This window comes from Nilaparvata lugens, chromosome 2 (assembly GCF_014356525.2).
Source record: "Nilaparvata lugens isolate BPH chromosome 2, ASM1435652v1, whole genome shotgun sequence".
Taxonomy (NCBI): Eukaryota; Metazoa; Arthropoda; class Insecta; order Hemiptera; family Delphacidae; genus Nilaparvata; species Nilaparvata lugens.
Window position 1 is genome coordinate 31,601,913 of NC_052505.1, and position 18,978 is coordinate 31,620,890.

Sequence of the window (18,978 nt, forward strand, 5' to 3'; positions counted from 1 at the left end):
ACCTCATTTTAAATAAAAAATTGGGTAAGGAACAGTTATGGTATGAGCCTATCATCCTTTCCCATTCATTCAATGATTTGTGTATGCTTCAGTGTACAAATAAGTTAATAAATTAATAAATTGAAAGCTACTCGAATTTCATAAAATTTCATAACGATAATCATAATTTATTTCAATATTAATTAATATTGAATATGATATATCCAGTATCCAGTATCATTACCATAAAAAATAACGTTTCGGGTGTGTATAGTTCGGGACTTGGAGTTTTAAAGTTCACTCGACTGGAGACTGTGACTGAAAGACACAGTATTGATATAATACAAGTTGAAAACATATACTTTTTTGGAACATATTATTATATCCAGCAAAATTTAGGAGTGGAACGGCTTTGGGATACTATTTAATAAATGATATTTTTTGTTCATAATCTATTTTTGAATTTCTCTGTTCTTGTTATTTGTGATGGTAACATCTAAGCCACAGATTGAAATGACAATTTTGTTGTTAAATGATGTCTTAATAAATCCATTTTAATTCATACCTCAGTGCTCAATTCTGTATAACTAGTGTGTGTTTATTGTTGCTGTTACATTAATTTCTATTTCTCATTAGATCTATTTGTACATCATTCAATTCCGTTTTCATGTATTTTTCAATTCATTTATTTAGCGTATGGCAGATACACAATCCATATAAAGCTCATGAGTCTCAAATGGCTACATATACACTGTATATTTCCAATTTTTTTGAGGTGCTCTGTAGTTTTTGGTTAGGACAACATAAGTTTGTCTGACCGCCATCATTTGCTAGTCCATTCAGCGTTAACCAATGTGCACCATGGAGGCGAACTAGCGTTACACATATTTTAATTAACCTCAAAACTGATTGCTGGATCAATTTTGAGGTTAAAGAAGGTTGAAATTCAATCTTTCAATTTTCTCAAATTATTAAAAAATAATCAATTAGTTAATTAATTCATGTCAATATTTCACCCTTCAATGAGTGCATTCAGTGATCTGAAAGTCATGACTATCCGCCAACTGTATGTGCTTAACATCCTTAAATATTTCAATAGATATAACAACTTTAAAAAGATCAATAGCGAAACACATAAAACAAGATATAATGAATATAAATTTGAATGCTATGTTTCAAAACTTACGTTAATTCGAAAACAACTGATTTATATTGCACCAAGAATAATAAATTGCATCCCAAACGATCTCATAAATCAACAAATAATAACGAAGTATATTACATTGAATATAAAAAACTGGATAATCCAAGAATATTATTTTGATTCTATTATTTTAAAAATTCTATAAGAAACTTTTATTAATAATTATTTTGATATCAAAATAATATAGCTTCCATTTTGAAGGTCTCTTGCAAAATATCTTTTTTACATATTGTTGAAGGATCCGTATGATTAGAATTATGCATCTTTAGAAATCCTCGAGTACAGCATTTATTTTATTTTCATTCTTTATTCATTTTCTCCTCTCTTAGTATTGGAGCGCTACTCCTACTGTCGGACAAGTTCTCACTTATGCCAGTAGATTTCCACCAAGCTTGTGCTATTTGAAGTGTTGCATAATAATGTAATGATAATCCCCAATCCAGTCAGTTTGATTGTGCATTATAACTCTTACTAGTTAGGAATAGAAGTATTAATTCTATTATTGTTCAATTTATTATTTTTTAGTAAGGAATGTTCTTCATTTGAATTGCATTTGTATTGTATAGTTAAATGTTTGTACCTACTTTAAGGAAATTAATTTGAATTTGAATGTTAAATTAATTTGCAGTTCGACGAGCGGGATGACGAGTGTGTAAAGCTGATGGCCGATCAGCAGGGAGTCGACTGTGACGACATGTGGGGCAAAGTGAGTGAGATGAACTACGACCACGACACCGCCACCTATCTCATTCTACTCATGCGAAAGAAACAAGGACTGCCGATCAAGTTGGCTGCCAGAGTTGCTTTGCCTCGCTTCTGTGTGAGTAAACATTTTGTTATCAAAAACCAGAAAAATTGATCGAGCTTAGCAGAATATTTTATTAAAAAAATGAACAAGCTTATGTAAGTAATTTGTTTCTCCAAAGAGAAACTTGTCAATTCATGCAATGTATTTTGGAAAAGGCAGACAACCGAACGGAATAGGGAATCTTCAAAACTTTATAATCTGAAGCATATAGTTTGTATTTGTATTAGTAAATGATTAAATAAATAAATGAATATATTTTTCTTCACATTTTCATGACATCTAATCAATCTATTATTTTACTACTTTTATAAGAAACTTTTATTAATAATCTTTTTTCTCCAAATCAATTCAATTTGTTGAATATTGACTGATGTTATGAAACTTCTCCATAATTGAAAAAGCACTGTTTCAACTTACTCCACTTTTTTATATACAAAGTGAGTCATATGTATGGGAACCCTTCAATAAAATGGAGACTGTTGTAGATGTAATACTGTAACTTTCAGGATAAGTTATTGGTAAAATACTCTACCTTTTGACGTACAACTGAATTTCAACCCCTCCGTAGGGGTTGACTTAGGGGTTGTAACTAGAATATTTTAAATGTAAACACCCATTGTGTGGTACATCATTTTAAAGGCCTTCTTAAAACAAGAAAGATGGTATTAATAAAAATGTTCTACGATACTTGTATCCAAAATGGCGGCTGATTGAAGTTTTAGTTTTTAAGGAAATGACGGGGTGTAACTCAAACATTTTAAATGTTAACACCCATTGTGTGGTACATCATTTTCAAGGTCTTTCTAAACCAAAAAAGCTGACATCAATAAAAATGTTCTACGTTACTTCTATCCAAAATGGCGGCTGTTTGAATTTTTAGTTTTTAAAGAAATCATTGATAAAGTTCAATCAGCTGCCATTTTCGATAAAAGTATCATAGAATATTTTTATTGATGTCATCTTTCTCATATTGAAAAGTATGTAAAATTAAAAATTAAAATTATGTACCACACAAAGGGTGTTTACAAAAAAAATATTCGAGTTAGAACCCCCAAGTCACTTTCGTTTTGTAAAGTTACTTTCTTTTACAGGTAACTGATAGAAGACTACTTGAAGAAAATAGAAGGAACGAAGAGAAGGCACGGACAGTTGGTAATAATATTGTTAAATATTCAATTTCTATCTACAGTAAATATTTATCATATTTACAGCTTCCTTTGTAAAATATTCATCACGTATACATTGTAAGAAATTGTTTAAATTTTTTTCAATAACTCATCTTTAAAAACAACATGTTTACAATGACATTGATAAACATCGCAACCAATACAAAAACATTGATGTCAATCTACAATATTGTAACATGTTTAATAGCATGATTTTGCTTTATTGTATGTTGTAGATTGATTCCTTTTACACTGTCCAATTTCAACTCCAAAATAAAACGGTTATTCACTTCTTCATGCTTTTGATTAATTATGTAGTTGAGGAAAAATGTCAATGTCTTTGAATATGTTCCCAGATATGAGCCGACGTTGACTCAATAAACTTGAATATTGTTTTCAATTATTATTATTATTAATAAATTTTTCTCATCCATCTTGGAATGGTGGATGAGAATCCAGAATCTTAAAATAGTCTTTTAATTGATCATTATGGAGAATGAAATGTTTTTGAATAGTCTCTAGATAAGACCAATAATATTTAATATTGTTACTTACATTCTCTGATGAATTGTTTAAACATATTTTATCGTCTTAAATTATCATGAATTGTTTTTTCAATTATATTCTACTAGCCGGCAGGCTCGCTTCGCTCATATCCGTCTAGTCACGGGGCTTCACCCCCTGTACCCCCAGCTGGATCTTCCACAAATAGGATCGCTTCGCTCGCCTGCATTTTCCATTTAAGCTTACTTCTTTCCGTCAAAAGAGACTTTCAGGCTGGATTCAATCACCAGTTCTATTCGAATTATGTAGTGATGGGTTGAAAAGTCATCATTATTTTTATTAAAATTAATAAATACTCAGTTATTTCTGAAAAAAAACTAAAAAGTGCAGATTTTGGGCGTATGTTTTGGCGTTATATCAAAGCCCTTCCAATACAACATCATTTGAACACCTGAGATGAGAACCTGTTTACCAAATTTGAACATTCTTTGTTGATTAGTTTTAGGAAAAGATGTGAAAGCGCCAGGGAACGCTTATTTTGGGCGTATCTTTGGTTGTCCTCTCAAGAAAAAATTTCTCGACCCTTGCTGAAATTCTGTATTGAATTGGAACAAGATCTCTCAATTATTATTTCTTGATAAGGCCTTGAAAACGCAAGGAAACACTTAAAAATCGCCGGAAAACTTGGGATTTATTTCAAAACCCTTTCAATACAACATTTTTATACCTCCGCTGAGCCTGTATACCAAATTTGAACATTGCCTTTCAATTAGTTCTTGAAAAATGTGAGAAAACGCTGAAAAAACACTAGGAAACGCAGTAGAACCGCCTAACTTTGGCGTTATTTCAAAACCCTTCCAATACAACATGTTTATACCTCAGCTGAGCCTGTGTGCCAAATTTGAACATTTTTTGCAAATCAGTTTCTGAAAAAGCTATGAAAATGCAGAAAAACGATGAAAAACCGCAGATTTTGTGCGTATCTTCTGGAACTGATCAAACCTGCCAAATTTGAGCGTATTTGGTCTAGTAGATTTTTAGTTCTGTTGATTATGAATGAGTGAGTGAGTGAATGAATCAGTGCCATTTCGCTTTTATAGAAATAACATTATTATATTATTATCATCATTGGCTCGACAATCCAATGCGGATCTTGGACTCCTCTAGCATTTGCCTCCATTCTACTCTATCCATGGCAGCACGCCTCCAATTCCTGACCTCAAGAAATCGCATCTCCGGCAACTGGATTCATCCAACTCAACCTTGGTCTACCAGGAGGTCTTCTACCTTCAATGTTGTAAGCCATTATCTTTTTTGGTGGAAATGACTCATCAGCTCTTGCAACATGGCGTGCCCACCTGAGCCTACCTACTCGGATAAAAGCCAGCGCATCAGTGTGACCATAGGCCTACATGTTGTACAGATCACGATTCTTTCTTCTGCACCATACTACATCCAACAGCACTCCTCCAAAAACTCTGCGGAGAATCTTTCTTTCAAATATGCAAAATTATTATATTATCATTATATTAATATCAAATCCTTCTTATGAATTATAGTATATCTTCATGCTCTTGTGCCTATTTATCTTTTGATTAATAGTATATTTATTGTAAAAATGACAATTTGTTGAAATACCCTAAATAAAATAAATGAATATATTTTCATTGTCGTTCAACATCACGTTATGGACAAAGTCAGAAAATGCAGTTTGGGAAACTTAGTCAATGTATAAAATATAAAGGGTTAAAGTAAAAAATATCAGCCAAAATAATATTTAAGTAAAATATTACATAAAAGAAGTAAGCCTAGATAGTAAATACAATAAATATTAGTTAAGAATACCTTGTCTTGAAGGTATTTCGAAATCGAAAGAATTCCTTCACAGTATAAAATAGATTTTTTATCAACCAACCGTGTAGCCTTTTTTTAAATATTTGAAATGGAGCTTCTATCAACTGTTCTGGCAATTTATAGTGCACTTGAACAGCATCATAGCTATCCTGCGATCTAGTCAGCCTACAGCAAGGTGTATTAATATATCCGTTACCCTTAGTATTGTGAGAATGTATATTCCTTCTTAGCAGATGATTGGATAAGTGCCTTTTTTGTATACAAAGAACAGTAAAAATGTACACATTTATTACAGTTAATAAAGTAAATTCGTATGGCTTTTGTTGGTGGGGAGTCCCTTGCGGGAAGGTCCCACCGCCTGAATATATAATTTAAGCCGTCAATGGGCCTTACGACTGTCATACTTCAGCCGGGACCGACAGTTTTACGTGCCCATCCGATAACACGGGGTTGATCTGGTTAAAAAACTTTTGGTATTGAGAGGGTTTGAACCCGGGATCTCTATACTGCTACGCAAGCACTCTATCCACTAGACCACGGATCACTCCATTACAATTAGTATATCCATTTTAGTAAATAAGTTTTACAATAAGCCAATCTTTCAGAATTTTTTAATTATCCTTATAGCTTCTTTTTAAAATAAAATATCGTGGACATGTGGGCTATTGCCTCAGAGCAAGAACCCATACGAGATGATGCTCTAAAAAAAAGCAAAATATGCAGATCTCACTTATGCCTTTGGGACAAAGTCTATCAAATTAAAAACAAGTAACTTATACCTTTCTGGATAACCTTGAAGTAACATATTTAATTTGTGGTTCCCATGACAGTTTGCAGTCAACAGAAACACGCAAGAACTTTACATAAACGGATTCGTTCTCCATAGGTAGATTCTTCAAGGTGAAAACCTTCGCATTTTATCTACTCATTATTTTGAGACATTTCAATAATTTATTCCAATCGTTTGTCCAATATACATTATATATATTATTTATTCTGATAGCTATGTAGTTTATACACAAATCCACGAGACAGTACCACCATTCATTATCATTATTGACCCAAGTAAGATTTCTTATCAAAATAAAAATAAGATTTAATATCATTCAAATACAGCAGCATACAGATGTATTTATTGTACAAAACTCTAAAATCATAATACAATCATGACAGGAGGAAAATCTAGGCTGAGCCTGCACCATTTCTCTCCAAAATTTTGATAAGTTAATTTCGCCCAAAGTATATTATTTATAAAATCGCACATCACTGCTTCGCCACTTAATGAACGGTTCAGGAATAGTTAGGTTAGTATTTAAACATTTTGGAGTTCGACGTAAAAATAGAATAAATTAATGTACCACAGAAAACAATAAATTAAAAAAATGAGAAATATTGCACTTATTTGAAAAATTAAAATGCAAAATCATAAGCATTGGATTTGGTCTTATAAGAAGATTCCAAGGTGCGGAGTGGGCGGAAGTTGAAATAAGCTAACTGCGCATGCCTAACCGCTGTATGCCTAATAATAAAATTACGGCTTGTAGGCTGGTTGAATAGCTGAAAACAAGTCAGCTGTTTGATCAAATGATATTGCTATAGCATCTTAATTCTTGATGCTGTGGAATCGGTCCAGGGATCAAGTTGTGAGTCCTTGATTGTAGTCTGTAAGGCTTCATTTCAAGTGAGAATTAGATGAGGATTTTTATGAACAATACTCATGATCCTGAAAAATAATTAATGTTTTTGTAACGATTAAGTTGATTAATTATTGCTAAATATTATAATGTGTTTGTGTTTGATTATGTTTTTAGTTCCTGCCAAAATGTCGACTGGCCAAAAAGCGAAACATTTAGAAGTTCCGACCACTCCACAACAGAAAGTTCCCAATCCTGATTGGTATGTACAAAATTGTAACAAATATTTTTGTTATTGTGAACTGAATTTCAAGTTACAAAATAAATTCAAGTATACAGGCTTAATATTAATTACGACTTTCAGACCATATTTATTTCAAAAATACAGTACAAGAGGCTGTAAAAATTTGTTAATAGTTGAAAACTTGAATGTTAAAAACATCAAATATCCATGATTCATTGAAGTTCAAGATACATTCCACCCTAAATAATTCCAGGGTAAGAAAATTTATATTTCAATGAGCGTTTGTAAAAGTTTGAAGCCGTTTTCAATAAATCATGTTTGTCACATCGTATTTAAAAACTTTCACCTTGAAATTTCAGGCTTTCGCACACACCAAGAGGCCTCACTTCACCCGGCCAAAAAATTCTGGGCAGTATTGAGAAGAGCTTCAACAAAGTGAGAAACGTGTTGACGCCCAAACGCAAGCAAACACAAGCTACAGCTGACCAACGCGACAAACCTACTGTGCTGACAGTCAAAGTGAGTTCAACAAAAATGAAAAAAGTAATTATTGATTAATTCAACGAACTTGTAAAGTGCAATGTGAGTACATACTTTAATCAGTTCTTCATGTTCATGTGGGTTCTTAATTGTCAAAAAAGTGACATGACATTACTTACTTATTAGATCTCTTCAAATCAAAAACAAAAACTCTATTGAAAAAAGTGCTAATCAATTGTGTTTTAACACGAATATTTTCGAAGATAGCTGAAAAACAACCTTTCCAACCAAGACTTTCAGCATTGGTTGAATGGAAAGCTGTGGTGTTATTTATAAGTAATGCTGACAGTTTGAAGAGATAGTATGGAGATTGAGTTGGATAAATTTTGATTGCGAATGAATGAGAAGTGATTGGAAAGCGGTGCTTTGCGCTGTACTGTACAAGCTCAGTCTATAAACTGTTCTGGGAGGGGAGAGTTGATGTAAACAAAAATGCGTGTATGATAGTAGGTCTTGGAGCAGCAAGATCAACTCTTTCACTCAAAGTCGGAATACTCAAAGATTAGGTAATTATTACTGAATAATGACAGTATTGCCCGGTTTCACCAACCTCGAACAATAGGCCTACATTTGAACATTTTCAAGCCTGGTACTATTTACTAGTGCACACTGAAATTATCTATTGTAACTATCTCCATAGAACCATATCTTCCAGTACACATATTGTAAAGAGTACCGGGTTTGACCATGGTCTCAGTGGGCTCAGTGAAACCGCACGTAAGTGATTCATTGTCAACTGGTATTTACGAGTCCAGCAATATAAGATGATATGATATGATATGATTCCAACAGCTGATACGAGTAATCGGTTTATCATCGCGATCTCACAAGTTGATCACTGGACCGATATTCGCCTTCTACAGCATTCAGACAACCAGCTGGGTTGTTGCCAGCTTTTTGAGTCAATCAGCAGCAAGCCATATCGTTTAGGAATACAAAAGTCAGGCGAGCGCAGTTGGCTTCTTTCAACCTTTGCCCTCTCCCGCACCGAAAAACTAGGGATCAATTCTTCAGTACACATCTGTAATTTAGTTACTCGGACCTGTAATAACGAAATGTTAGAATAATGATTATAATTTTTTCCATCATGACATTTTCCGAAAATCGATATTTGTGTTATTGTTGTCTCTTCTCTCGATGAACAGATTATTGTAATTTCTCAATTTTATTTATTTTCAGAACATGTGCAATATTTCAACAACGTCCTCGTCAGACCCAGATGCTGTATTTGAGAAATTGAAAGAAGCTCTTGAGAGTCGAGGAATCGTTTGCAATGCTAAAGGGTATGTCCATAATGTAATATTATTATCTAAATAATCTTTGTTTCTGGCAGTTGAATGATAATCGAGTTTTGGAGTAATTAGAAATCTATTGTGAGACTGACAGATTGGAGACTTCCTATGACAACATTGGTTGGATGGAAACATTGATTTATAAATTATGAGAGATAATTCTCAGTGGATCTCACTTTAGTATCTTCAATAATCATTATTTGGCAAAATCATTACCATTAAACCATCTATAGTACAGGTGCTGGCTTACATTAAGCATACATGAGAGAGGCAGAAAATCTGTTTTCGGATTATGGTTAGGGGGTCTTTAGTGTATATGAAACTCGATGTCGTCACGTCCCAGGGTGGTTGACAGATTGTTGGGGAGGGGGGTAAGTTGTAAAAAACTTATATCTTTAGTTATAACACACACACCCTAACATGGTTTGAGTGATTGAATGAAAAACGTATGGAATCATTTCTTGTACAGTTTTCAAGTGCAAAAACCAGAGTCCTTACCTTTCAACACGAACACATTTTTAATAATTTCGTTCATGTTACAATATTTAGCCCAAAATCTTAAATTTTCATCGTTTTAACATTGTGATTCTGAAAATTTGTTGAACTCCACAAATAGCTCCTGAATCTTTTCAAAAATACTACCGGGTGCGGCAGCAAAACTTCCTTTTTCAAAGTGAACGCCATTCAGTCAGCTGATGGCTTAGCTGATCGTTCTGCGAGACAAATTCTTCACGATGATCATTTCCATCCATATAAGATGGCAATTGTGCAGGAACTTTCTTAACGTGACTTCAATTGAGGGAACAGTTTCCAGGGGGCCTCATCTCACTTAGGAGCGATTTGGAGTGGCCAGCCCGATCTCGTGATTTGGACCCTTGTGATTTTTTCTATGGGGATTTTTGGAATCCCTTGTTTAAGTGAACCGTTCAAGAACCCTACAAGATTTGAAGACCAATATCAGGGAAGAAATTGCTAACATAATGCCTGCAATGCTGTCAGGAGTGCTCTCACAAAAAAAGAATACAACTCTACAAATTTCATTTATTATACTCAATAAAACTTTATTTTTAAAGTTATTTCAAATTTGTTTAACCTTTATGTTGTTTAGAATTATCTGTTAATTCAGAAATAGAACTCTGTTACAGTAGGATGTTCAACACAAGTTTATCTGATAAATCCCCGGTGAAAAGTTAAGTCCGCATATCGATTACACTGATATTTGCTATCATTGTTATTAATATTTTGAATATCGAATTGAAGATTCGATTTTAATCGAGAAAAAATGTAACATTACAACTTTCAAAAAAGGAAATTCCACTGCCGCACTCTGTATATCAATCTCTCATTTTTGAACTGTTCAGGTGTCCTTCTTGTACTTGTTTGTTTGATTGAATGTGAATGTTGTTTGCTCATTTATTACTCTCACGCTTCCCATCCTAAAACATACTTAATTGAATCCTTCTTAATGCCTCGTATATGAGCTTGTGAGTTCTCTCATCTCTATTATACTGAGCTCCTCTCAATAATTTTGAGGTTTTATTCTCTCCACATATTTCGGACTCAACAAATATATTTCCTATTCCACTTCCATCCAAGTATTGCCCCAAGACATTCAATCATATTTTAACCAGATGAATAGTACCTATTCGTAAATATATAAGTTACATAACTCAGTTGATTGGAATTGATTTTTTTTGCAATTGAATATCTAACCTTATTACACGAGAGTAATTCTACTCAAAATTTATATTAAGAAAATGTTCCATTGCTGTGTACTCTGTGTCCTATGTGGCGCATATTATTTGTTTAACTTATTCCATTACTTGACATTCACAATTCCAAAAGTGATCATTAAACTAAATGAACGTATTATTAATTCGGCATAAAGTATTCATTTCCTATTGACTGATAAACACTAATAGGATTTCAACCAAGATCATTATAATAATAATTATGATAATGAGATGAAGTTTATAATTTTGACCATTTTGTACAATGTAATAAGAATCATCAATTATTGAGGCGTGAGAGTTGAATATTATAAGAATGAACAATATTATTGAAGCTTGAGAGTTGCAAAATCGTGTTCAGCGACCAAAAATGCATTATATAACATTCCTGAAATACATAATTGAAATGCATAGACTAGTAGGAGCGCTGCGATAGGTAGACCGCTATGTGCATTAATCATAGCGGTGGACTGCGCCGCAGCGTAACAGTGCTACTTATCCCCCTCCCACAGCCGCATCTATGGTCCCGACCTCTAAACTTCATTGGATTCAGAAATAAACGGCCTACAACATTTATTGAGAAAATCTACTAACGAATTGAATATTTAAGAAATAAAACAAACTCCAATATAATACATTTTTTCAACGGAAAAACTATGCGGTTTATCATAAAAGTGTAGGGGATCTTATTGAGATATGTAGATAATATTTTAAAAAAATCGAAGCTTTACTATGAATAGTAACCGCAGTAAAGGCAGTATTCTATTCTATTCTATCCAAGACAGGTGATTTCATGAACGAGCGTTTTTACAACTTATCCCCTTCCCCAACAATCTGTCGACCATCATCGAGTTTCATATACAGGATGCACTACAGTAAGTATGGATAAGGACGAATATCTAAGTAAGGTAAACCATTTAATTGCAGATAACAATTTTATTGAGATTAACTCCAATCCCACCACCAAAATCAATAGCTTGATTAGAAATAAGCTGACTACTACCACCAAATTATTTAATAAGAAAGAAACTAAGTATCTAACAGTTATGAATCCATATCCACCTAGACTTTTCGAACAACCTAAATTACACAAAACTGATGTTCCTATAAGACCAGTGGTATCTTTTGTTAATTCCCCCTGCTCTAAATTAGCTCACAAGCTGAATAGCACCTTTCGGTCATTAACGGGTTTTCAACCAAAATTTAGTATTAAAAATTAATTGGAGTTGGTCAACAATATAAAGCATATTCCTGCTCTATCATCTCATAAACTTGTGTCATTTGATGTTATTAATTTATTCACTAACATTCCGGTGGGAGAAAATATTGATAAATATAAGAGCTGAGGAAATAATGAAAGCCTCTATCAATGATCATACACTCAGAGAAGAACTGATAGGATTGATGAAGTTATGCACTCAGCTTAATTATTTCAAATTTAACAATAGATTTTTTGAACAAAGAGAGGGGTTGGCAATGGGGCCACCCCTCTCACCACTCCTAGCTGAATTATTTATGGATAAGTTAGAAAGTAGAATTATTGAAAATAGTTATTTCAAAGATAAAATTGTTTACTGGTTTCGATATGTAAATTCACTGTAGAGGTAGAACAGGATTGTGTATTGAATTTTCTAGATTTAAGAATAGATCATAGCACTGGTTTTCACAAGTTTTCTATTTTCAGAAAACCAACCCATACTGATGTTATCATTCCTCTTCATTCTTGCCATCCTATTTCTCACAAACTTGCTGCTTTTAATAGCATAGTCTATAGAGAACTAACAATACCTATGAGCCATCATGATTTTGATATTGAGATCACTAAACTTAAACAGATAGCTGTCACAAATGGGTATGAAGAAAGTATGGTGGACAGATTATTGAGTAAAATTAATAGACAAATTTCAATCAATTCTAGCTTTGTAGGCTCAAACTGTGAGGAGAAGACTTGGATAACAATCCCATATTTAGGCATTGTATCTGATAAGATAGGTAGGGAATTGAAGAGGAATGGATTCCATGTTGCTTTCAAGACCAAACCGATTTTAAATAGTCTATTTAGCTGGAGTAAAGACAAAATTGATATTTGGGATAATATTTCGGACTCAACAAATATATTTCCTATTCCACTTCCATCCAAGTATTGCCCCAAGACATTCAATCATATTTTAACCAGATGAATAGTACCTATTCGTAAATATATAAGTTACATAACTCAGTTGATTGGAATTGATTTTTTTTGCAATTGAATATCTAACCTTATTACACGAGAGTAATTCTACTCAAAATTTATATTAAGAAAATGTTCCATTGCTGTGTACTCTGTGTCCTATGTGGCGCATATTATTTGTTTAACTTATTCCATTACTTGACATTCACAATTCCAAAAGTGATCATTAAACTAAATGAACGTATTATTAATTCGGCATAAAGTATTCATTTTCTATTGACTGATAAACACTAATAGGATTTCAACCAAGATCATTATAATAATAATTATGATAATGAGATGAAGTTTATAATTTTGACCATTTTGTAGAATGTAATGAAAATTATCAATTATTGAGGCGTGAGAGTTGAATATGATAAGAATGAAGCTTGAATCAAGCTTATTGAAGCTTGAGAGTTGCAAAATCGTGTTCAGCGACCAAAAATGCATTATATAACATTCCTGAAATACTTAATTGAAATGCATAGACTAGTAGGAGCGCTGCGATAGGTAGACCGCTATATGCATTAATCATAACGGTGGACTGCGCCGCAGCGTAACAGTGCTACTTATCCCCCTCCCACAGCCGCATCTATGGTCCCGACCTCTAAACTTAATTGGATTTAGAAATAAACGGCCTACAACATTTATTGAGAAAATCTACTAACTAAGAAATAAAAGAAATTCCAATATAATACATTTTCGGATATTTTTTTTCAACGGAAAAACTATGCGGTTTATCATAAAAGTGTAGGGGATCTTATTGAGATAAATATGTAGATAATATTTTTAAAAAATCGAAGCTTTACTATGAATTGTAACCGCAGTAAAGGCAGTCATTCTATTCTATTCTATTCAAGACAGGTGATTTCATGAACGAGCGTTTTTACAACTTATCCCCCTCCCCAACAATAAGTCGACCATCATCGAGCTTCATATACACTAAAGACCACCTTACAGGTGTTTTTTATAATTCGAAGTCAAATTCTCTGCCCTGCCCCTCTCATGTATAATCAATGTAAGCCAGCGCATAAAATATTGTATTATTTGTATTGTTTTGTCATGCTATTGTAATGTTTTTATTAAATATATTAAAGTTAGTTATGGTTTTTAAACTGTGATATTCACTTTTTATTGTTAATTCAATTGTTCCAAATTTCAAATTTTAAGTAAACATATTTCTGGACAGAAAATTGTTGTGTAGAGTCGAAAGTAAAAAGTGACTTAACCCTATTTCAAACTCATAATCTAAATTTGAGAGAGGATACTAAAGGGTTCGCCTGTTCATGCTCTTCTATATAATTTTAATTGATGTTCAGCTATTTTGTAATAATGAATGAATAAATATTTCCCTGATATTGGTATGATGAGATTATCATCGAACTTCCCATCGCATTTGCTATAAATAGAATTCTCCAATGCTGACAGTTGGTTTGAAGTGAATCTCACTTTGGAGACTGTTTTGGACATTGCATACCTCTGAAATAAAAGTGCATCTAATGAAGACGTTTCTGATGACGGTCAGGTTCACATTGCGGGGCAAAGTGGAGGAGGATGACTCACAGGCGAACCACTTCAAGTTGTCGTTCGAGCTGGAGGTGTGTCTGATGCCCTCGCCCGCAGGCGACTCGGCCAACAGTGCGCCGCTGGTCGTCATTCGCCGCAAGCGACTCAAGGGTGACGCCTGGTGCTACAAGAAAATCTGCGAGGAGGTTCTTAATCTCACTGTAGCGCCGGTGCACTGATTTATCCTATATAATCATCATATCGATGGTGATCTTTCGATTAATCGAAGGTAAAACATTTTGTAAGTCCCAACCTACAGCAATGTAGCACCAGAGCAATGAATGTTCAGTTGTTCATAATTTTATTGATAATGATTTTTCAATTGAAATATGGTGGAGATCTATTAAATAATCCTTATATTGTTTGTAGTCTATAAATAAATTTGCTAGATAGTTATAAACTTGACTAGCGCCAGTGCAGTGATAAAATGCATGGTAATTTATTGATTAATAGTTATATCGATTGTACCGTAAGATGAAACCTTATATTGATGGGAATTTATAACTTTATATCGATGGTTATCTATCAATTAGTTATATCGATGGTATCTAATGATAGAACCTTATATTGATGGGAATTTATAACTTTATATCGGTGGTAATCTAAAAAAATTTGTAAATTATGAAACTGACTATATGCTGTATTGCTATTGCTGCCACAATGATTGATGGTTCATAAATAATAATCAATGGTAATAATCGATTAACCTCATATTGATGGTTTGATCTTTATCGATTGATCATTATTTTGAAAGTAATTCATCGATTATAATACTTATAATTTTTTTGATTGTTGAAGGTTTTGTACAGTCTCTGCTTTTGGTGTATCATATTACTTGAAATTAGATTCAATTTATTAATAAATAATAAATATATTATTTATTACTCGATAAGCTACGTATTTTTTAACTAATCAGTAAATGAATATTTCATTAAGTTCATGTTATGATAGTTAAGTAAGGGACTCTGTACACTTCGTTCTGGATTGCACCATCCGAGGTCAATTTTAATCTGCAATGATTTCAGGTCTAATTAAATATTAGTGCAACCCAGCATTAGTAAAAGTCATAAATACCTGTATCAACTTGAACTTGACCACTGATGAATATTGTACTGAATTTATGTTTGATTGAATCCCAATACTGTAGATATTTTTGTTCGGTATGATAATCCTGGTACAGTCTTTACTTGAAAGATTGGGCTTGAAATTCGGTTCTTAATGTATTCTTCAATCGCTCAAATTTAGATTGAATAAATTACATTAAATCAGTATTTGATTAATTGTCATTGATTATCAAGTTCAGTCATAAAATTGATTGAATCCGAATTATAAAAAGTTTGTAACCTCCAACATCGTTGGGCTGTTTGTAATTTCTAATAATTACAGATCTCTTATAAACTTTGTTTACTTGACTGAACTCAAGTAATTCAACTCAACTCAATACAACTTAAGTAATTGACATAACTCAACTCCCGTAATTCGTAGTCAATCCTACAAATTATGGAATCTTTGCTCTAAAACTTCATTCTCAATCAATCAGAATATGAATTTATTTTATCATAAAATAGTAATGGAATATTCTCCAAAGAAAAATATAAAATTGAAAATATGAAATTAGAAGTTTATAGATTCCTTGATTGAATTATTCTTCTCTAATTTATATCCAAAATACCTCACATAAATCGTCAGTAGTTATTTACTGTGACTTACTCAAGTTGCGCATTTTTTATTCAGATTATTTTTGTGAACAACAAAGAATATCAAGATGTTTTGAAAGCTATGGGATGAAGGTGTCTGAACTGGAGCTTATAACCAAGGAAGATTCAAAATGAATAATCCACAGTGAAAATTTAAATTGTTAAGAATACACCTCTATTTAAAAATTTGACAAGTATGTATTTTCTATTACCTCTTGTAACTTCATCCTTAGAAATTCATATTATTATTATGATATAAATGTGTATTGGGTAACGTATATGTACAAGTATATTCAGTATTTTTGTAAATAGATTTCTCATAGGTAATGGGTTTATAGCTTTGATATATATTTTGTTTTGGTGACAGAATTAATTTTACTTAACTTACTTGATCTGTTAATAGTTTTCTTATACTAATCCAATTTATTTCATTCGATTTACATAGTTTATGAAATAGTTTTCTTATAATTTTTCATTTCAATTTTTAATACTTATCTAATTTTGATACTTTTTTTGTTCAGGTTATGTTTATTTTAATTTTTTAAATTTCATTCTTTTTATGTTTATTCTCATTCATAATTACTATGATATTGTATGTACAAGCTTTGAAAAATTTCATAATAATGGGTAGGGCATTTGGGAATAATGTTTATTTTTAATAAACTTATTCTTTCTCATTCCTTTTTTCGTATACTACATTAAGCCTTGAAGTAGTTATTTTGCTGCAGAAAAATAATTATTAAATGTTTTGCTTGATGGAACATTCTGCTTGTACCCCTTAACAAGTTTATTTTTTAGTTTATTATTATTCACACTTGCTAAACCAACTCTACTTTTTGTTATTCAATTTTTTGAGTGATTTGTTTTGTATCTTCAATTCATTTGTGTATTTTATAATTTTAATCTTTAATTCATTTCATTCTCTCTTGGCTTTCTCTGTTAAATTACCATTATATCTAATTTAATTTCATACCATTCTTAGCAATAATTTGCTTTAATGTACATAACCAACCTATTCAATTCTTGTTTCTTTATGACTTTCAGTATTATGTTTATCAGCCTACATCATATTAGCTAACATAATAATTACATTCATTTTTTAGTAGGTCTATCTAGAACTTGAGTATTCCTTCTCTTCTAAGTATTTTTAGTTTTTAATTTGACAAACAGTGTGTACCATCTACATTGTATCCACAATATATCACACTGGACCATCAATTTGACAATAAAGCTTTAATTATTGTTCTAGCTTTAGAGTATTGTAGTTTATCTTAGTAGTTTTAAGATTCAATTGATGGTTGAAGTTTTGTTCGAAACTAATAATTGTGCCAATAGAATCATTAAGTTTGTATGTATCTATTAGAAACAACGCTATATTATAAGAAAGCAACATTTCTGCAATTCAAACTTATAATACATTTCTTCAATGATGTCTTGATATAGAATAACTTAAACTAGTATAAAATACTATTGAATGCGATAATTTTTAAAGTGATGAGAGTGCAGAGAGTTCATTATTCAGATCTCAGTTGATGCTTTTTCGAAACATTGTACTTAATTTACATCTTCCAAAACTACACTACTTGCAATTAATATTTTGAATTTATCTAATTCTGATGTAATTTTTACATCTATGCTACCCACATTGATTATAATATTATATATTCTAGTAAGTTCTTATTACTTACTATGGATTTGTTCCAATTTAGTTGTTTTCTATCTGTTATATTGTATGCATTATCAATATTAGGCTGTAATATTATCTTTTTCAATCGTATTATCATATACTAATAACATTTTTCAATTATTACATAAAGGCTGACCAATATTTTTGAAGATATTAAAATTCATAAACTAACAATACGATTGCAATTCTCGCAAATACCCCTGAAAGATAAGGTGATTGTTGAAACATGAATTGATTATTGACAAACAATTATCACTTTTCATATTATTAGTGTTGTGAGATTACATCTAAGCATTTTGTATTACAAATTTTGAATAACATTTTTTCCAAAAGTTTTCTTCTTATTCTTTTACCATTCGTACCTGTTGAACCTAATACCTGTAGACCTAATATACTGGTTTAATTCAGCCTCAGCATAATATGACTTTGTATAATATTCCAAGGAGTAACTAATCATAAACATATGAAATCACATTTCTACAATTTGACGTCATTGTAGGATATAGAGCAGTTCAAGCAGTATCTAAGATAATGAGAAACAGTGATAAACTTGAAACATTGAAGAATTTACACTTCCAGACCTTTCAAACATTCCATTCATTTATTATCATTGTTTAACCATATTCTGTCTGTCCTTTATATCAGTAGTGATTGTGAAATACCCATTCAGTTCAGTAAATTCATTGTCGACTAAGAAAAGTTATCGTCAATTTTGGCTGATCATGCCATATACGTAGTGAGACTTATTTTAAACAGTCAGCATTGTTAGAATGGGAAGTATTGATCCTATTTTAATAAAGATTGCTGACAGTTTAAAGTGCATCTCACTATAGCTGTTATTTTCAATAGAACGTTCTCATTCAG

At 32.0% G+C, this 18,978-nt stretch overlaps 1 protein-coding gene across 1 annotated transcript in view; it reads left to right on the forward strand.

Moving 5' to 3' along the window:
- LOC111050589 (maternal embryonic leucine zipper kinase) overlaps positions 1-18,447 on the forward strand; it is a 32,637-nt gene extending 14,190 nt beyond the window's left edge. Inside the window, exons 7-12 of the mRNA XM_039420053.1 lie at positions 1,812-2,003; positions 3,083-3,210; positions 7,283-7,411; positions 7,753-7,912; positions 9,113-9,216; positions 14,690-18,447. Coding sequence (XP_039275987.1) covers positions 1,812-2,003; positions 3,083-3,210; positions 7,283-7,411; positions 7,753-7,912; positions 9,113-9,216; positions 14,690-14,909 — 933 coding nt within the window. The 3' untranslated portion in view covers positions 14,910-18,447. The remainder of the gene's footprint in view (positions 1-1,811; positions 2,004-3,082; positions 3,211-7,282; positions 7,412-7,752; positions 7,913-9,112; positions 9,217-14,689) is intronic.
- The last annotated feature ends 531 nt before the right edge of the window (positions 18,448-18,978 follow it).